Source organism: Mauremys reevesii, linkage group 5 (assembly GCF_016161935.1).
Source record: "Mauremys reevesii isolate NIE-2019 linkage group 5, ASM1616193v1, whole genome shotgun sequence".
NCBI classification, from domain to species: Eukaryota; Metazoa; Chordata; order Testudines; family Geoemydidae; genus Mauremys; species Mauremys reevesii.
The window spans coordinates 17,796,174-17,818,071 of record NC_052627.1 but is presented as its reverse complement, the minus strand read 5'-3'; the positions used below and the strand labels follow the sequence as shown (position 1 = coordinate 17,818,071).

The following is a 21,898-nucleotide window of genomic DNA, read 5'->3' as shown; positions in this document are numbered from 1 at the left end:
TATAGCTCAGGAAAAGGCAATACTTCCTCCAAAGAGTGTGAAAAAGTTCAGTCATGCTCATTAGCCTGCATCCCCACAGTGCAAGTCGTCCTGGGGGTGGAGGGTGAGGTCACAACAATGCAGAAAGAACAGCGGTGAGGATTCCTGCTGCAATGGGAATACCTCTGCAGCACTGCCTGGTGGGTTTTGTTTTGTTTTTTGTTAAAGGAATTCTGATGTGTATTGTGGCAGTGCCTTGGAGTCCCGGTCCTGGATTGGGAGCAAATGGTGCTAGATAAGAACTAGAATTAGATAAGTTCATGGAGGATAGGTCCATCAATGGCTATGAGCCAGGATGGGCAGGAATGCAAAGCCATGCTCTGAAGTGTCCCTAACTTCTGTTTGCCAGAAGCTGGGAATGGGCAAAAGGGGATGGATCACTTGATGATTACCTGGTCTGTTCATTCCCCCTGAAGTACCTGGCCGGTGTTGGATACTGGGCTAGATGGACCTTTGGTCTGACTCAGTACGGCCGTTCTTATAGACTTATAGACTTTAAGGTCAGAAGGGACCATTATGATCTTCTAGTCTGACCTCCTGCACAACGCAGGCCACAGAATCTCACCCACCCACTCCTGTAACAAACTCCTGACCTATGTCTGAGTTATTGAAGTCCTCAAATCATGGTTTAAAGACCTCAAGGTGCAGAGAATCCTCCAGGAAGTGACCCGTGCCCCATGCTGCAGAGGAAGGCGAAAAACCTCCAGGGCCTCTGCCAATCTGCCCTGGAGGAAAATTCCTTCCCGACCCCAAATATGGTGATTCAGCTAAACCCTGAGCATATGGGCAAGACTCACCCAGGAAAGAATTCTCTGTAGCAACTCAGATCTCACCCCATCTAACATCCCATCATAGACCGTTGGGCAAGGCACTATACAAACACAAATGAAAAGATGGCTTTTGCCCCAAAGAGCTCACAGTTTTCTTCTTGATGGGCACCTGTCTCACAAATGCAGAGGTGCTGCAACTCCAGAGCACACTTGAATTTAATATAGTCTTCCACTTTATGTCTAGCATTTATGCACTAATTTCATCTTCCAAGTACTTCACAGGCATTAATGACTAAATGATGCTCCCGTGAGGTCGGTGAAGGCAGAAATATTGGTTTTCACAATTTACTGATGAACAGTTGAGGCCAAGGGGTTAAACAGCTTGTGGAATGGCACAGAGGAAGCTAAGGATTTGAAGTTGGAAGCTCCTGGCTCCTGGTCTGTGCTCACACTGCTAGCCTACTCCTTTCTATACGTCTGATGCTGGTGGGACGTTCTCTGAGCTGTGCCTTGCTCTGGGTGCATGACTGAGACAGTAGCAAGGAAGATTAATGCCAGAAGGTTTTTCTCTCTCCCCTGCTGTACAACACTATGAGCAATACTATTGGCTGCTGCCTCTGTTCTCCATCACTATTTGCTTTTAGGTTCACTAGCAAGTACATAATAAAACACCTGCTTACTAGAGAAGGGCAGTAGTGTATGGGGTACTGTGGATCCAACTGCAGATGACACATCTCCAAGAGCATGCCATTTGCTTTGCTTCGAGCCCAAATTCTGACTTCTGCTATGCATGCATAATTTCCATTACAGTTGGTAGAAATTTCATGCACGTATCATGGCCCGAAGTAGCTGGGGGTGGGTAGGGAATTAAAATGAGAGAGAGCCCACAGCACAATGAAGAGGAATGGTTTTGGTCCTCACTCTTCTTGTTCAGTTATCCTTCACTAGCTTCTGGGTTCTTTCATGCAACCTTAATTTTTTTCAACTTTAATTAAACTCTCTCTGGGCTTTGGAAGCTCTTAATTGCTTAGGAAAGACATTTTGATTGCTCGCTAGGCTTCCCCAGTGGCGCTCATGCCTCTTGTTGGAAACATGTGGGTTTGCATAGGCCATGTAGTAAGTGAACAGGGCAACTTTGCTGCCTGCCCACCCCCATTTGGAAAAACTGTTCACTTTGTGGAAAGGACTTCTTCAGATGCTGGGACTCATTCTACAGGTGCTGGAGGCAGGGATAGGGTGGAAGCAAAGGTGGCTTTTTGGTGCCATGAAGAGGCCTGCCCAGCCCCTGGTGTAAATGAGAACACACTATAATTTACACTTTGTTCCCATGGTGCTCTGTAGGCCCTGAGAAACAGAGACTCTTGTAGTGCGAGATACTCTGGTCAAGCTTGTGTGCTGGAGACTGGAAGCAGGGATGGTGTAGGGTCCTCACACCAGCTCCACAGCAGCTGGGGGTGTATGCTGGGCAGGGGTTTTCAGAGGGTCATTTCCACCTACTTAAAGGCCCTTTTTTGTTGCCCGAACAACATGGTTTTTCCAATATTCAGCATACCCCAATCTCTTCCTACTGGCCCAGCTGATGCTGCTGAATTCTTTATGCCGTGTATGGTAGAGATTGGGGGGTGGGGCAAGGGCTGGAAGGCTGATAATCAAGACTGATGTGGCAGGTGATGGGTGACAATGACCTCTGCCTGTCTTGCAGAGGAGGATGCACGTGTCCGCCATTTCTGATGCAGGTGCACAGTCTGGAGGGTCTGATTTAGATAGTGCTGCTTTTCACTCTTGGCTTCATGTCAGTACCATTACAGCAGAGCTGGGTAATAAAGCCCAGGCTTTTTCAGCTGATGCTCTCAGAAGGCTGCTGGGGGTCTGTGACTGAGTCTGTGGCTCCCTCCTTCTCAATATTTCTGTACAGGAATACACTGAATCTGATTTGATTCAACTTCCCGTAACCTTCTTAGATTTCTACTCTTGTAATTCCCTTCTATCTCACTTTGTGTCTTCTCCATCCAATTCCAAATGTTAACCTTCCTCACCTTGCCTTGGAGTTACTGTGCTTGAGGCTTCCTAGGTAATATTCCATGCAGACTTTGTGATTTTGGAGAATACTAAGCATTAGTCTCCAGGACATTAATTATCCATAAATGTGTGTGAATCCAGAATACATTAGTCTCCTATCTTAGACTTTTACATGCACTGAATTCATCATTAAATAATACTGTACGAACAGCGCCTCCCAACCCTTTACTCAAAGTTATTCATAGATACGAGAGGTTGCATGCTTCAGCAAGTGGCATGTTAAAGAGAGGGATGTTTAGCAGAGATATAGGCAGTTCAGATCACTAGTAATTTATATGCCAGTGAAACTAAACTATTCAAATGCCTGCAGCCCTTGCTCTAGGGATGAGCTACTCTGTGAACGAATACAGGTTATTGAGGTTATCTTTATTAAAAATTATACGTATGCAACTCTACATTTCTGGTGGATATTCAGATTTTTTTTATCAGAATTATCATATTTGGTATAATGGATACAGCATAATAAGCAACACTCCTACAGCTAGACTATTATCAGTATATTATTTACTCATGATAACTGTGCTTACTGAACATTCCTTTCAGTTAATTTTCTACTTAGATTTTGCGGGTTGGACAGCCATAAACAGTAACTCCGTGGAACGCTGTGGAAATGTCTTAAAGGGCAGCCCTTTCACGAAGAATAAAGCAGTGATGGCACTCATTACTTCCAGTCGTCAGGAAATAATGTGGCAGCAGTACCAGACATTACTTAAATTTGCTTAAAATTTGTGAATCTTTTTACAAAAAATTATGCAAGAATTATTTGCCCTCATCCTCCAGAAATTTCAATTTTCATGTAAAATTTCAGGGGATTGAAAAATGTAATTGCAGTGAAGCAGGCGGAAACCTGTAAGGCTATTTTTGCACTTGAGAATTTTGGAAAAGCTCTTTGAGCTAGAGATGGCTGAAAGCTGCTTGGTCTAGGATATAATGTAGGGCTAGGAATCAGGAGATTTTGAGTTCTCTTCCCACCTCTGTCCCTCGCTGGAGTTAATATTAACAAGCCTATGGTGTATAGCACTTTAGAAGCATTATTTAGTTGTGAAGTAAGTAAATATAATCAGTCTTATTTCACTGTGAGGAAATGGACGCGAAGAGGTTATATCACCAAGGTCCTGTAACGAGTCAGGCATCCTAACCATGATTAAAATCCATGTCTCCTGATTTATTATCCTATGTCTAGTCCACCAGACCACAGTGCTCCCAGGCCTAGCAAATCACTTGATGGAAAACTTGCTCCTATGTGCAGCGAATTAAGTGCAGGAGCCAAAGGGATCCCACCACTGACTGGCCTTAATACTATTATGGCAGGAATCACTGGAGCTGTTATATAGTCTTACGAGTTATATTTCTTAACTGACAAGCTCAGTTCATTCTTGGAAGAAATGCTGTGTTTTTAGTTTTATGATGCAGGATCTTTGCTGTCTGCCTTAACCAGAGTCAATTCTTGGGGCAGAGTCAATTCCTGGGAACTGAGCGGTGGTATGATAGTCCTGGAAAAAAGGATTGCCTATGTGCCATTGTGACCACCTCTGTTCCAAGACCGGTGTATATAGTGTAATCAAACAAAGCTGCATTAAGAATATATCCAGACTCCAAGCCATTGATTTCTCCTTCCATGAAAAGCGAACCTGTGAGGCCTGACGTCTGCTACTACTTGGCAGAAAATAGACAACACTATACATGTACGCACTGTAGCAATGTAGAATGACTATTTAGTAGGTTAAATTAAATCAATTTTCATTTTCCTTCAGTTTACAAAACTGCTCTGGTTTTATGGAATTTTTATCAACCCAAAAACCAGGGGCATTTCACTGGGGTGGGGTGAGGGGGAGCGTGCGTTTAATATGTCACCCAGGTCTAGTTAGGGCAGTTGTTGCTGCTTCCTTCCTCTCTAATTACTGCCTTGTTTCTGGTTAAACAAGGACTGAAATAGAGCTACTTGCAGTGTGCAAAGTTAAGCACATGTAGAAGTTTTTGCAGGATTGGGGCCTATATAAGTAACACAGGTGGTAGAGGTCTCAGGTTTTTTTGGAGTGCAAGGTCCTGGATGCTGTCACTGACAATTACACAAGACTTTGCATCTGGAACATAGGTGATGGCCAAAAATACTTAGCAGCTGTGAAATTGTTACAGGTTCTTGCACAAATGGCCAGTGAGTTTATTACATAATCCAAAATGAGAAAGGAAGGGGTGTTCTTATATGCATTTATATAGTACTGAAGGAAAGAACGACATCTGGTTTTGGGGGGAAAAAATTATTATTATAATACCATCTCTGAACCACACACACACCAGACATACTTTAAGTGTTTGCCTAATTCCGTGGAGACAGTGTCACATCTATCCAAATGCAGAAAATCTCAGCAAAGGTGAAATTCAGTCTTGGGATGTATGCACGTAACCTCCATTGAAGTTGGTGGACGTTGTAGGGGTGTACTTGGGCAGAGCTTGATCCTATGATAGTAACAGTCTAAAATTATTACTATAGATTAGAGCAGTGGCTCTCAACCTTTCCAGACTCCTGTACTCCTTTTAGGAGTCAGATTTGTCTTGCGTACCCCCAAGTTTTACCTCACTTAAAAATGACTTGCTTACAAAATCAGACACTCAAATACCGAAGTGTCATGGCAGACTATTACTGAAAAATTGCTGACATTCTCATTTTTCCATATAATTCTAAAATAAATCAATTGGAATATCAATATTGTGCTTACATTTCAGATCCTGATCTTCAGGGTGGGTTTGTTTGGTTTTGTTGAGATGTGCAGTGATGTTGCATGCAGTGCATCTGAGATTCCACTCTCGTGATGTTGCTTTTCCTTGCACCAGTTAAAGGGGGTGCTGATAATTGTTTCCACTGCCTGGCGAGATCCTGATTTTCTGTTACTTATTGTTTCCTTAAAGGAAAATCTGAGAACAGTGTCAGTCACCTGAAAAATCATTTGGGGCTTCAGAGTGGGGCCTGGCATGATGGGCATATTGAGTATCTGATCCCATTGCGACAGCATGAGGATTGATGATGACCCTGATATCTCCACACTTCCTCTGTGTTTAAATGTGGTACAGGCAGTAGGAGTGAAGATTTAGGCAAGAGACTTTAACCCAAGAGAAGGGCTGATCCTGCAGCCCTTAGGCAGGGAAGACCTTGCCTGATGTCACTGGGAGAAATCCTGGAATGTAACAAAGATTATGTGCAAGGGCTTTTATCTGTGCAGTGGGCAGGCTGTCGAGGCAGCAGAGACATGGCAACTCTGACGGGGCATTGAAGGGCGGAGATGGAGGAACTTAGGAAGTGACTCGCTCCTACTCCAATACAAGGGTTTTGCCCAGTAGTTCTGTGCTGTGCACGAATCCACTGGCTACACGCCTTCCTCTTCCTAGGTTGCCCACGTCTTCCTCCTGCGTAAGGCACCTTTGGTTACCTGCCATGGAGATATGGAAGCAGCGGGCAGAGAATTCCTCTGGACGGGGACTGTGCTCGTTGCGCATAGTCATACAGCTAGTACACCACTTCTAAGCTGCCTTTGGGTTTTATACACGCACACTGAGGCATCTCTGGATTTGGCTCTCGGATGAATGATGGCTGAATTGAGGTCTGGGGCCAGATTTTCCAAAGCGCTCAGTATCTAGCCGCTTTTATTAAGAACATTGGGAGCTGCTGGGTTCTGAACACTTCTCATCATCAGGCCCATGATGTCTGAACAAGGTATTACTCTAGTATGTTAGCCTCCTTCCCCCCCTCAACTAATTTAGTCTTGATGCCCCTCTCTTTCTTTTTGTTTTGTAGTCCAGAAGTCAGTCCCGTATTGGCCTGAAGCAAAGCACCAAGCAGAAGGTATGTTAATTCTTTTGCTCAATACTATGTCTGTCTTGTTCCTTAGTTTATAACGGATGCATAGATTTCAAGAGAGAAGAATTTCTGGTTTTCATGGTTACACTCTACAAAGATCCGTGGGGAAACAATGGAGAATTCTTTCAGCCAAGTAGATTTTACGGGGAGAAGCTGCTGGGGTTTAGGATCCCCCCCCACTCCGCACCTGCTGTTTTCCCATGATTAGTGGCCATACCATTTAATCTCTAGAGCATTTCTGAGAAAATTAATGAAGAATGATTACCTCACGCTGCCTAGTGCAGCAGCTCAATAGGTCACATGGAGTCGCACTGAAAAACTGAGCCTGGAAGAATTCTCTTGGAGCCTTTGATATACCAAGTGCTCAGCTGTGATGTTCAGACACAGTTTGTGTCCCTGTCATTCCTGACCAGTTACCAATAACTGAGAGTTAACCGGAGTGTTCTATTGATCACATCTTGATCCCCACAGAATGGACAAAATGAGTTGTGGGAGGCAGGATGCTGAATAGCTGGAAGAAGAGGAAGGACTGTACTTGAGAGGGCTGAATGAAAAGGGCGTTTACGTGTTCCACAAAGTGGATGAGACAGGTAGAAAGTGTGGTGTGCAGGAGGGGAGGAGGCTGCCCTTCCTAGGTGATCAGGTTTATCAGTGTTCCAGCTTCTGCTTTGGAGAGCTGATAGGTTTTCTGAGGTCAGGAGCCAGATTCAGAGTGAGTGTGTGTGTGTGTGTGTGTGTGCACGCGCACGCCACAAAATGCACTCTCCTACACCTTTAGCAGCACCTGCCCTGGGAGAAACATGTATCCCTGGGAGAAGCCAGGCAGCAAGGACCCAGTCCCTAGGGTTACACGACACAGGAACAGCTCTCTTTGAAAACTGGGCTCTATACAACTCCCACCTTCTGAGGCTCCCTGGAAGATGTGGTGGAAGAGTGCATGACCCAGTCGGAGTGGTTCAACTCCCTGGTAGGCTCGTAGAACAGGGTGGGAAAACTTGTGCCTGGCCCCAGATGTTCAGTGTTTTAAATCTTCTTCTTCTTCTCACCCCGATGCATCTTTACACGCACAGTGAGCAGTACAGCACTGCCATTCATTCCTGTTCATGGCTTGTTCCTCCATTCAGCCCAGCCTCATTTGGTCCCAAATAATCTATACATTAAAAATAGTATTTCCAATATAAGGTGGTTTTTGGGGGCAGCGGTGTCTGACTCTTAACAGTATCTTCTGCCATTATTTATTTGTATTCCAGTAGTGCCTGAGGACCCCAAATGAGCTCAGAGCACCACTGTGCATACACAATAAGAGATTGTAACTCTTTGGAGCAGGGATTGTTTGAACAGGCAAGACAAAGGGAGGAGTAAAGAAGGATTATTATCCCCATTTTACACATGGAGAACTGAGGCCCAGAAACATTTCTGCGTGTACTGCACACTACTCACTAATTTTCATTCTTTTTTTTATCAAAAGTAATTTTTAATCTGTAACATGCCAATAAAATGGGCACTGTAACCTATCAAGACAATAGAAAGAAACATTCTATTTGCAAATGCCATTTTGCTCTAGTAAACTGGTGTGCAATATGGGTGGGACCGTATTTATTTTTCCAAGTTTTATTGTTACCATCAGGATAGGAATCGTTTTGTTTTATTGATTTAATATATTCAGAGATGCATGTACTGGAAAGTCACTAGCTAAGACATTTTGACTCTGGAACTTGACTGATTTGTTGTGATATTGATTCTGCATTCCATTTTCCATCTGTAAAATCAGACCCATTCTGACCTTGTCTCATTCTTGATTTCCACACAGTGAACAGAGCTCTGTTTTTAAATCCGATTTTAGATAGGGGGAATTGTACTCATTTTGGTTCAAGCACAAGCTTACTGATTTGTGGTTCAAGGCTTTTCAAAAGCTGTTAATCTAAGCATGGCATGTTATAGAAAAAGCAGAGGAACAAGATGACCAAGCTTTTAAGAAGTTTTGATCTCTGATCTTCCCTCCAGCTTTATTTTAATCTTATCAAGTGTATTCCAGCTGTATATTGGGAAGCTTGAAAAGATCTATTCTGAACAAATTTTATTAGATGCTCTATTATTTCCAGACTAGATGTCTTGGCAGGATGGAGGGGGAAGGTGAGGGTGGGGGTTGGGGATAAAGGTGTACAACAGATACATATGGTTAAAAAGCAGAATCTCCACTCTGAAGCCCTGTGAATTTGTGGTCTGGATTTGAATTCTTATAACTCACTAGCGTGGTATTGGTTCTGACTGAGTAGGAACCTGTCTTTTGGTCTTTTTCAGATATAACCATAATCTAGCAACTCTGGGCTGGGTCCTTTTTTGGTGTAAAATGGCCTAACACCCCTGAAGTTCAATTTACATGAGCTAAGGCTCTGTCCAAATATCCTCACCAAATTCTTCTGAGTGTGGATAATCTCACAAGAATAGCTGATCTAATAAGATTTCTGCAAATTTAAGACACAAACTTGGAAGTTCATCTTGCAAGATTTTAGCTTTGCCAAACCTGAACCCAAACGCAAGATCATATTTGGCTTCAGACCACAAAACCTAATCCTAATCTGTATTGAAAACTGGATTGAAAAAACACCACCTTGAACTATGAAAGGGAGAATTGATTGGAATAAAACCTACCTGGGAAGAGTAGGGCTTGTACCTGAAGAAGGAAACAGAAATTCCGTCAGGTGCCCTGAACAACCCAGTTAACAAATATTATTAGTTTATGTTTAAATTAGCTGGTGCTCTAGACCTGTAACTCAAAGACAGTTTGTGGGCTGATTAATTTTCTTCACACTTAGAACTCTTCTTCTTTGACTTTTGAGTAACCCTGACAATTTTTAAGTCAAACCACTTTTGCAAATCAAAGTCAAATGATGGTTAAAAATTGGGCTTTGGAGGAAATAAAGATCTCTCTTCATAGTTCAGTATTATGAGAAATGACACTCTTGAGACTCACACAATGTACCACTTTTGTGTGGTTAAAAATAGTTATCCAGAAAAACATGCGCTAAAATTCAGACTGCCTCTCAGTGGTAGTAATTCTTAATACTTCTTTTCAAAGCAATGTAAAGCTTCTAGTTAATTAATCCTTACACACCCTGGTGAGGAGAGTAAGCATGACCAACACTCATTTAAAGATGAAACTGAAGTAAAAAAAATTAAGGCACATTTTCCACACAATGGCTGCTGATTTTAGGCACCCAACTTCAGACACTTTCAGTCAAAATCGCCAAACGCTTTCAACTGCAGCTGAAGTCGATGAGCCCCTGAAGAAGTCCTCAGCAACTCAGAAAATTAGGTCTTAAATGTCTCAGGTTGGTTGCCCAAATATTAATGCAGCCCAGATCACTGGACCTAAGGGACTTGCTACAAGAGAGAATCTGTCTGAAATTGGATTAGAACTGTGGCCTTGGTTGCTATTGCTATGTTGAGATCTCTAGATCAGCCTCCTCTCGGCACTCAGTAGATTTCCAAACTGCATTACCCAGTCCCAGTTCTACCCCAGGTTTCCATGTCAAAGTGAATCCATTCTGCTATTAGCCCATTGGCCCAGTAGAGGGTTCTTTGCCATCCTGAGCTCTCTAATGCTAAAAGCAATTCAGTGGAGCTAGAAGAATATGTAATCAGGCTAGGTCCCACACTAAGTTCCTGATGTGTTCCCTGCCCCTCCTTCCACAATTCTGCTCAGTAATTATGGCAACAGCCTGTTTTAGGTAGATTATACCCACTACAGCATCAACAAAGGGGAGTTGTGCTCTTGTAACCCTTGTGAGATCCAAGGCAAGAAGGGGATTACTCTAAACTGATTATTCTAAACTTGTACATTGTGCTTATAGGGTTCTTTCCTTCCTCCTAACTGTTTGTTCAAAGATCCCTTCTGCTTTTTCAGGGCCTGGGCTTGTGCGGTGGCTTCACTGGGAGCTAAGGGAGCTCAGCACCTCACAAGATTAAGCCCTCAGTTCCCTAGGGTCATAGAATCATAGACTATCAGGGTTGGAAGGGATGTCAGGAGGTCATCTAGTCCCACCCCCTGCTCAAAGCAGGACCAATCCCCATCCTGTCTTTCATTATGAGCTAGGAGAATACTATTGCCCCTTTTCGATCCAAGTGGCTAGTCAAAGTTGAGTCCTGTGCAGCGGCGTGCAGAGAAATAAAAATCCGTCCGCTTTTGGAGGGGCACTTTCTGGAGGAGCTGCCTCTCCTGGCTTCGGCCCTGGCCCGCATAGAGCTGGCTCCCCCTCCCTCCCCCATGGCCCCAGGCTGGAAGAGCTGTCATCTCCCGCCCCGTCCCAGGGCTGAGGAACTGGCACTTCCCGCTACGGCAGGTGGAGCTGTCTCTCCTCTCCCTCCACCCCCGGGGCCGGTGGAGCTGGCTCTTCCCCGGCGGTGGCAGTGGAGGCGGCCGGAGGAGCTATTTTTTGCTACTGTGGCTCTCCCTCCCTGCCTCTGCAGCCCTGGGGTCAGAGGAGTTTGCTCTTCCCGCTCCGGCCCCAGAGGAGTTCTGTGCTGACTGGGGGTGGGGGGAAGAGGGCGCGGGGGCAGGGGGGAAGGCTGTGCTCCTGCTTGCCCCCTCTCCGCATATACCTCTGGTCCTGCGAATGTTCCAGATGGGGATAGAAATTGATAGTCTGGTGTTTTTCCTTGATTTAATGTTGTTAGTTTACAAGAAATGTATCAGGGTCTCCTTCTCCAAATGCCGGAGGAACCGGAAACAAAGGAATAGTTTCTTAGCTTCCAGCCCCAAGCCTCTTTAGCTAACACCAGACCAAAAAAACCTCTTTGTAGCTTTTTCCCAGGGTCACACACTGTGCCCACAGGTTGCTGCTTGGCTTGCTTGCTTTTTGCCTCCATCTCTTTATCTTCTGTTTGTCTCAGTTTGTCTTTTCTAGATGCACACACTCACCTACCCATGTGGGCATGAAACCGAGTGGAACCCACTGCCTGCATTGGTAATTTCTGGGCAGACTCTCTTCAGCCTTATTTTAGATGTGGCCCCTTCAGTGTTGCTTACAGCTATCTGAAGTGAAAGACATGGTCTCACATAATTATTAACAGGGTTTTAATTCACCCCATAAAAAGGTTTTACCCAGCTCATAACAACTTAAGACTTCTTCCCTAAAACTTGCTTGGATAGGAAAGGAAAGTTCTGTGTGTGCATTCCCCTTTTGTGTTCCTTTCCCATGAATATCGCAGTGAATGAGTTACTGGGTAGCATTGTTCACTGGGAAATTTGAATTTGCAGTTTGAACACTTTGAATTTGCAAACACAAATATTTGCACCGGACACCTAATTTTCTGGTACACTTATTCAGTCGAGGAGCAGAGACAATAGCATGGATCATATTAATCTCCGCTGCCTAATAATCGCTCCAGTCTCACACAAAGAAAGAAATTTAATTTAAACCCTTAACAGGTCAGTTTTCTGCTTCATATCTTCAGTCCCTCGTTGTCACAAGTCCTCTAGTCCAGAGGTTCTTAGCCAGGGATCTGGGGCCCCTTGGGGAGCCGTGAGCAGGTTTCCGGGGGGGGGGGGGGCTGCCAAGGATGGCCGGCGTTAGACTCGCTAAGCCAAGGGCAGAAAGCCAAAGCCCCGCCGCACAGGAGTGCAGCCCTGGGCCACAAGCCCCAACACCTGGGGCTGAAGCCGAAGCCTGAGCAACTTAGCTTTGTGGTGTCCCCTGTGGCGTGTGGCCCAATGTCATTGCCCTGCTTGTGACCCCTTAACGCCAGCCCTGGCTTTTATATGGAGAAAAACAGTTGTGTGGCACAGGTGGGCCGTGGAGTTTTTTAGCATGTTGGGTCGGGGGCCTCAGAAAGAAAAAGGTTGAGAACCCCCTGCTCTAGTCTTCTCTTCCTTTCCCCCCCACTGCTTTGCTCCCACGTCCAGTCCTGTCATACGTACGCCTCCACTTGAGTCACTACATGGCATCACTGCCCACACCAATACTACATATGTGATTCATGCTCAGTCAAAGCTAGCCAACACGTCTTCAATTTAAAACAGTGCATAACCACAACAAACTGCTTATGAACAATTTGCAGAGCAGGAACAAACCATAGAAACTATTCATTGAATAATTTTGGATGATGAATACATTCAGCTACATAAGCTGCTTACAGATAATTTGTGAACAAAAACAAGCTAAAGTCCTCAAATCCGTTATTCACTGTGAATGATTTGCTCAGCTCTGTACACGTTTCACAGATGTCTTGTGTCTCCAAATCTCTGTCCATCATCTCTTGCTGCTTGTACCCCCAAAGTCTTCGGTGTGTCTACTTCTTTCTTCTCTCATGTCTTTTTCATTTGCAACCTCTTCTTTCTGAAGACATCAAATGCTGTATGTCTTCCCAGTAATTCTGTTTGCTCACAGTACATTCTGATTCCTAGCAAAGGAGTAATTCCCTGGCATTATCATATATCTGATTTATGAGACTTCTGAGCATGGTTTTACAATGTTCCCTTTAAAGAAAACATGGTCACAAAATGTGGAAGTCTCCAAAAGCTTTGATTCCTGAAGTACATTTCAATCCCAGCTCGGTGGACTAAAACACCCACTTCCATCCCTAATAATACTGCTTTGTATGTTCTGCATTTATTAGTGTGGTCTCTAGAAACATGTATGATCCTTCAGAAGCCACCTCCACGTATTACTCACATTACCCAGAAAATGCATTACTCAGTATTTCTGCCAGTAAAGATAGTAAGCTATTTGTTTAGAATACAACTCACTCCAGATTTAGCCCCTCTTTTAGCCAATCTTTCAGGAACTGATGCTGATTTCAAGAATGTATTTTATATTCATGAGTAATTGCTGGATGGTTTTTATGTTCATGTTGCTTCTGACCATTCAGTAATCATTGCTCAGCTTGTGAGAGTGGTTGCCTGAATCTTTTTTTTTCTGCTTCCTGATTGGTGACTGAAACTTCCAGCAGGAGAATAATAATGAATTTACAATGTGAATAATAGGAAGAATAAATATTTGTGATAAAATATGAGAAACCTTTAGGATTCATGAAGATCTGATAATCAGTTGACTAATTATAAATAAAGAATAATATGACCCTGTTGGGACAATCAGGGTCCAGACACTGCTGGGGGAAAACAAGGGTTCTGAACCCCAAAGAATAAGCAATTGAATCAACTGATTGTATACAATATTATTATACTATAAAAGTGTATAGAGTAAAGTCTTTTATGGAAGCTGGTGACATACTGGTGATTAATATTATTGTGTGGTGTATGTGTGGGTGGTGTGTAAAGAGTAGGTGTGCTGTAAATATATTACTAAAATATGTTCAGACCAAGCAATCCAAGTGGAGCTGATAAACAAATTTATCCTAGACAAAGGCATGTTTGTTTGTCTGTCTCCGATGTAAATTGAGCAAGGTGAAGCCAGCGATAATGGAAGTACATTTGTATCTAAGGTACTGTGCCTTCTCATTGATGTCTGTCAATACCCGCTAGTGTCAGCTGCACTATGCACAGATGGAAATATCGAATTTACATGTCATGGTCTATATCTGGCAGATGCTTACATCTAAATGACATCGCTATAATTGAATAGTAAACCTGTCCCGTTCCATGTACCTTATTTTTACTTCAGCTGAGAGAATCCACCCCACTGATCTATCTCTCTCTCTGTCTTCAGGAAGAGTGGATACTAGTCATGGGAATTTCGGAAATAATCAGGGAGGCCCGAAATTGGTAGGGCTGGCAATATGTCCCCTGTTCTCATGGTACTGCAAAGTATTGGCCTAAAATACCCCAGATCCAACAGACACACCGTGAACGCTCCTCCCTGCTGCAAAGAATGCCAGTAAGTGTACAAAACCAAACGCTTTTGCTGCCAAGCCTCAATCCACAAGGCTGAAAAACTGCAGCTGCCCCTGAAGCGTTTCCTCAAGGCATATTAAGGATTCTCAGCTGAAAAGAAGAATGCGCTGGTGTCTCCCTTTGCGGGGGAAACAGATCAGTGGTTTAAGTGAGATGTGCAAAGCTGCGAACAGTGTATCAGGAGGATGGTGGAGTGATGCTGGACCTCCACTTATTACTGAGACTTGTCATATCCTCCCTAAAGAGCAGGTGGACTTGGCAGTTTGGAGTTGCGGATGGGTTTTCTCTGTCACTGGGTTGTTTTTTCTTACACTCTCATTTCGGATTTTGCTGCTTTCCCTTTCTCCACTATCAATATCTCCATCTTCAGTGCTCCCAAGAACCAGGCAATTGCTGGTCCCTACTCTGCTTCTGTGATGCTTCAGGAAAATGTAACAAGCACCGGTGTTGCAGCACTCCCACGGCTAGCTCTCCAAGTGCTGTCATTTGCTCATAAGCCCAGCATGCCTGCAGGGGTAGAATGAAAGGGCTATGGGGAGAAGTGAGCCAGCTTGACAAGGAGTGAGAGATGGTGACATTTTATTACTCGTACTTTGCTTTATTCTAGTGGTAGCCTTTGTATCAAGACTGTATTTACTGCTCACCTGCAAGGCAGGCTGGTCATTTTGCAAGTTCTGGATCTAGGCCATCTGCCGCCACCCCCCGGGAATTGACTTGATGGCTGTCCCCGTTCCCCTTTGTGGACAGCCTTTTACCCATGCACAGTATCACTTGTATCTGCTGTTTTATTTTATAAAAATCTGTACAGCTTCTCTAAATGACGGGAGTGGTGGATTGGGGCCGGGGAGAGAGAGTCCAGGAAAGGGAACAGGACAACGTTGCACTGGCTGGGAGAGGGGAGGGAAAGGAAGCAGCTGGAAGCATGAAGTGGCAATGGCTGGGGGCCACTGAAGAAGTGCCCCAGTTATAGTCAGCATGAAGTAGCCAGGAAGGGGTGTGTGGAGGAAGCCTGCAGGGGTGGAGAAAGCAGCTAGGAAGGGTTGGGGGAAGGGCAAAGGAAGCCCCCAAGAGATAGCATGTGCAGGCAGAGGACCTGCAGAGGAAGGGCATGAAGGACATCTGGTAGTTTGAGATGGAAGGACATCGATTTCCCCCACCTGAAACATCAAATCCTCCCCTCTGCTTTCTGTCATGCCTTCCCGAAAGTGGGGAGATTCTCTCATTGCTGGGCAATTCTGATGTCTTGTGGGGCCTGCGTGTGTGGCATGGCACTGGCTCAGCACAACTTTCTCATGCTTGTTCCTTACGTGCTGTGTGGGAGGAGAGTAGCTCTTCCTGTGCAGAACTCTAATTCTCTTCCGCCCAACTGTGGGCCCCCTGTGGTCCTACCTGTCATAACAGACCCTCCTTGAACTGTACCGTACAGTACTCTAAAGAAGGCACCAACTAGATCATCCAACAATGAGAATCCAGCCACCTGAACATAGGACAAGGTTTTCAGAGATGTCTATGCATTCACATACCGAATTGCCAGTTGCACTGACATTCATGGTAGCATGCTTAATTGGGGACTTGTGCATTTAACTAGCCAGGTGGGCATGCATATACAACTCTGTGTGTATATGCATGTGCAAATTCATACACATATTCTCAGGGTCATTAGCCCTTCCAGTGCAAACACAAATGATTTATATTATCCACATTTGAAGGAGCAGCATCTTTCCTATGTGTTCTGACCCTTTTGTGTCTTTTCTTTCCCTTCTGCTATAGACTAGGATTGTGGTTTTAGACTTTGAGTGTAACTAGACAGGTGCATCGAAATGTCAGCTGAATCATAGGCTGAAAGAAATACACACGTTTCCTGGTTTGCTCCGTCTATCTGACCTGAATTAGTTTGGTAAGATGAAGAGATTTCCATGTATAAAGTATACCGTGTTGGGCAGCTTCTCTTTGATGCCAGCCAGCTCTGCAAAAATGATTATAAACCCCATTTTTGGGAGTTCCGGAATATCTACCTGTCTTCAGTTGTACTGGCCTCCAACTTGCACAGGGTTGAAACTTATGCTAAGGGTTACTATATGCATGTGATATGTGTCTCTGCACATGGAGGGGGGAATATGTAGGACTGTACCTCCTAGAGCATCCTGCTAAACCCTACAGGAATGTATCTCTGCACAATAACTTGGACACTGGATTAATGTGACCTATCCAACACGTAAACCTGTTAACAGTCTAGATTTTCTGCAGAGGGAGGTTTTAGCAGGTTTCTGGTTTAACATTCCTAATTACCTTCTTCAGGGAACTGAACTGTATACCTTGCAGCTTAGTGGTCATTTTGCATACAGCCCAATGTTTTGATTGTGCAATAGTAATGGCTGGTGGGGGTGGATGGCAGGGCTGGGAGTATGCCTCACATCCAGCTACACTAGGGGGTGATGGATGTAGACTGGCGGAGAAGGAGGGGATTGTGCTAAGAAACTGTTGTGCCCCAGGTTGAAACACAGTTCTCCATTGATATTAGCCACCATTGTTAGCAAACATGGAAGGGGCTGAATGTGAAAAGTAAGAGTCATGCGGTCTAACCTACCTTGTAGACTCCATTCTCTACGTTAAAGGACACCTTCATCTGTTCTTTTGTTCAAAGGTAATTGCTCCTGCTTAGCTCTGATGGCAGAATAGGAGAGGAAAGCTAAACCTGGGATGAAGCCACAATGTAGCAGCAACTGAGAGAAAAAGTGTATGGAAGTAGAGATTATTCAAAACAAAAGAGGTGACAGTCTGAGTGAATTCCAAGGGCCCAGTTCTGCTCTCATCTACACCAATGTAAATAGAGCAATGCCCCTGATTTCAGCCTGAGTCAAGAGCAGAATTTGCCCGTTATTCACGTTTTACTGTTGATTTTAGTAATGCGTTGGGGATTCATTATTCAGGAGCACTCTGAAAATTGATCTTTTGCCCACCAAACGGCATTAACAGTGTTCTGAATTGATTGCAAACGGATAATCTAATAGGAGAGCGACTTCGGAATTCAGCAGAAAAGAGTAAATTGTTACAGAGAATGACTGATTAATTTTGAAGAAGCTGTTGGTGGTGGTGAATTGATTCATACAGGGCCAAATCCTATATGCTATTTAAGTCAATAGCAAAACTCCTATTGCCACGAAGGTACCAGGATTTGGGCCAGACAGTGCAGCTTGTTCGGTCACAGAAGTGTTCTGCTAAAGGAGAAGGGTTTAATGGGGTGCTGGAACAACTTTTACAGTTGGGGTGCTGATGATGGAAATCATGTATTTGGTGTTTGTTATTACTACTTCAAACCCAGGGGTGCGGCAGCACCCCTAGTTCCAGCACCACTGAGGGTTTAATATTTATCTTTCCCTGAATGTTACAGTGGTAACACTTTACCTTTAAGAGCAGCACTGTACACAGAGAGAGGGAGTGGTTTATACAACGCTGGTTTGTTTCACTCATAAAAGCCTACCCAAATATTTTTTTTCTACACTAACGTATTTGTTTTTTTGATGTAGAGGCTATCCTCCTTCCTAAAATTTATGAGAGCCTCTAGAGAAGAGGAGGAAGGAAGTTGCATTATACAACTGTAGCAATAAGCTTCAGAGTTTTGCACTATATGAATGAACATATATTTTGAGTCCTTGATGAATGGCTACCTCCCCTGACATTTCACTAAAGCATGTATTACTTAATGCACTGGATTAGTTTAAACTTTTTTGGGAGTGTCAACACAATGCATTATTATGTTTCTTGTTATTTACGGTAATTCATGGTCCTGATATTAGCAGTGCAGCATATGTGTGATGTGTTTGGTGGTGTTTCCAGCAGTAATAGAACCTGCTTCTAAAAGCAGCCATGGTGGTAATGATATTGCGTAGAACTTTTCATCTTCAGAGCACTTTACAAAGCAAATTCTTTTCAGCATCTCTTTCTTTCTTGCAAATTATAGCATTATGGCATCAGCTGGTGAGGTATTCTTGCCCCGACTTTACAGATGGGTTGTGACTGGGATTGGAGTTTGGCAGCTCCTGGTGTTCACTCCTATGCTCAGGCCACTAACTCTGCTTTTCTTTGGTCATGATTCCTTTACTAAAGTTCTAATCATCGTTCTGTTGTAATTGGTGTCCCAAAATTAGTTTTGAGAAGAACAGCAGGAGAGCAAGAAAGAAGCAATGAAGACATTGCTGAGGCCTTGCGTACACTAAAGGGAAAAGACGATCTAAGCTATGCAATTTGAGTTACGCGAATAGTGTAACTCAAATCAATGTAGCTTAGATCTACTTACCGCGGGGTTCACACTACGCAATATCAGTGGGAAACACTCTCCCATCAACTCCCACTACTCTTCTTGATCAGGTGGAGTACAGGAGTCGACGGGAGAGTGATCAGCAGTCAATTTAGCGGGTCTTCACTAGACCTGCTAAATTGACCGCTGATGCATCTATCGCCACAACCTCGATCCTCTGCTACTCATATTTGTAGCTGAGTGAAATATTCTTAGTGAACAGTTAATTCATTAACTTAGTCCCTTTTTCTGTTCTTAGATTATCAGTAAGCAAAATTTGAATTTTTAGAATAAATTTGTTCTGTGCACTGAATGAGGCAGGGATCTTGTGTGTGTGGGGGGGAAGTATATCATCATGTAACTAAAAACTGCATAATAATGCAGATGCAAATTTTATCATATGGCATCATATTTACTCCCACATTGTTCTTCACCAGGGTTAGAACCTTTTAGATCCACAGTGCACTGCCACTACCTCTGCCACCTGAGCTAGCAGAGTAACTGATTGCAGTAGTAGGTTGCTATCCTCTATGGGTCAGGAGCGATTACAGAAAAAGTCCTTCTCAGTGCCTGCAGCCATGGGCTGGAAGTGTGCTCAGTGCAGATGGCATCTTGGGAGAATTTAGCAGCCAAACTCCAACAAGTTTACACAGAGCATGTGCAAACTGTAATTTTTCAGAAACTCGGAACTTGGTAAAATTTAGGTGGATTTTTATGGGGACAATAAAAGGCCCATTTCTGACATCAAGGATTCACCCCTGTCAAGCTTCAAGTCTTTGCTCCAAAGCATAGAGGGTGATAGAGCTTGATTTTAAAAAAAGGGTTGTAAGAATGAGCAAAACAATGTATTTTCCCCTCCCCTCATTCTGAAAAACAGTTGACCTATTTTTACTGAAATTTTCCAGAAAATGTCAGCCTGAGGTAGATGCATGGAACATTTCAGACCAGATGGTTAAAGTTTCGCAAAGTTATAAGCAACTGAAAATGGTGTCTTATAATGGAAAGTGTCAAGAAAATGTTGGGCAACCTTAGCTACAGATGTTGCCAGCTGCACTGCCTATAAAAGCATAAGAGGAAGGAACAGAATATAGATAGCTCTTGTAAACATAGTGGTTGCACAGAAAGCTTCCAATAGTTTGAAAGTTTTCAGCTCTCTGAGAAAGATACTTTCTATGTATAATGGAGAATACTTGTAGAAGCAGTGAAATATCTTAACTTGGCAGAGAGAGGGGGAAGGATGATTTAGTGCTTAAGGTATTGGACTAGGACTCAGGAGATCAGATTTCAATTTGTTGACCTGACACAGACTTCCTGTGTGGTCTTGGGCAGGTCATTTAATGACATTCCCAATCTGTCAAATGGGGAAAACAGTTCTTTCCTGCCTCCCAGAATGGTGGGAAAATAATTGCATTAATGTATGTGAGGCACTGACATACTGCAGGGATGAGGGGCCATAAAACTGGGTAGAAACTTTTAAAAAAAATATAGGTCATTCATTATCCTTAAGGCAAAGGGCCGAAATGTTACATTTTGATTAGAGCTGTGCAGTTCACAGACGTTCCATTGCAAAGAATGTCAAGATTGTGAAGTATGGCATCTCCCCCAATCGGAGCAAAACCTGAAAATTCTGAAATGATCCGTGAAGGAAATTTCTGGCAAAAAGAGGTTACTTTGGGTTGATCAGAATATTTTGTTTCAAGAAAATTGATTTTTGTTTCATTTTGGTTTTGTCTTTATTTTGTATTACAATATACAACATACAGAATAATAGTACAAAAAACCCTGAAAAGTCATTTCAAAATGAAAATAAAAAGGTTTTGAAAATGTGGAAATGAGACATTTCAACACTAACAGAACTCCCTCCACCCCCTCCCTTTTGTTTCTGGGCAAAACTCTGCCGAAATCAACATGATTTTGTGAAGTGTTTTGATTTTGACAGAACTGCACATTGCTATCGGTTGGGCTCCATTGAAGTTTCTTTGACCAGCTCACGTTATGGTGGCAGAAGCATTGTCTCAAAGAGTCCTTCTAACTGTAAGAGAACATCATGCCTAAGCCTTGTCTGCCATGTCATGTCGCTAAATGCATCAGACCCGTAACATCAGCTCAGGAGGCTTTCAGTGTGCAGCCTTTTACATGTTTGGCATTCTCCCAGTACTAAAGCAACTCTGATCTTGACATTCTCAATGGATTAGTTCCTGATGTGTACTGAATGGCAAGGGTCAACTGGCTTCAGAACTGAAACCTGGGATGTGAGAGCCTTGTCGGGTTGACCTTGGTCAGTCTTTTTTCTCTTGTTAAACGGATACTGTTGTCAGGCAGTTCAGGCTTCAAATGTAGGCTTTAAATGCTTTTATAAACACTGTCTCCCGCAGGGAGCCAGTGCGAAGGGTCCTTAGTGTGGGGAGGGGGGAGAGGGAAAGGGGGGCGAGGGGAGGGGCTGGATCTGTACCAGGTTGTTAGGGAGAAAAAACATTAACTGCAGTATTTTAATAGGGTGAAAAATGCATAAAATATCTGAGGGGAACATGGGCATGGGAGAAGATGCAGCCTGATCTCTTAGAAAGTGTGGAGTACAGTGTACTCTAGGGAGGGGGAAATCACTCAGAGAAGGGCCTCAACCTCAGCTGGGGTAAATCAGTGTCACTCCTACACCAGCTTAAGGTCTGGAGAGCAAGAAAAGGAAAACTGTGCTTGGGTTAATGTTTTAAGTGCGCGATTTTAATGGCTGTCTCTCTGGGCCTCCTCTTCCTTTGGGCATTATACACGCCCCGGTGTCTTATGTTGAAAAGATGGCAGATAGTCTGTGCACTGCCGACATAGTTCTGCCACCCAGTTCTGCCTCTGTTACCATTGTCTCACGAAGAGTACGGACGCTGAAGATGTATTGAGAGAGAGAGAGAGCGCTCTGCTCTTCTCTTCACGTGTTTTTTGTGATGTTGCTGTCCAAGTGCTCATTCCCCTATCATAATTCATATTTTACCCTTTCTATTTTTTAAGGTTTTTCT

At 43.7% G+C, this 21,898-nt stretch overlaps 1 protein-coding gene across 11 annotated transcripts in view; it reads left to right on the top strand.

Annotated features, from left to right (window-relative positions):
* LOC120405988 (ras-GEF domain-containing family member 1B-A) overlaps positions 1–21,898 on the top strand; it is a 297,170-nt gene that overhangs the window by 164,369 nt on the left and 110,903 nt on the right. For 10 of the 11 annotated variants that reach the window (XR_005599029.1, XM_039540082.1, XM_039540073.1 and 7 more), the window contains one exon: positions 6,679–6,726. Coding sequence is in view for 9 of the 11 variants with exons in the window: in XM_039540082.1 (XP_039396016.1) it covers positions 6,679–6,726 (48 nt within the window). In the remaining 2 variants the exon portion in view is untranslated. Of the gene's footprint in view, positions 1–6,496; positions 6,598–6,678; positions 6,727–21,898 lie in introns of those variants that run through there. The other variant, XR_005599030.1, reaches the window with a different exon arrangement.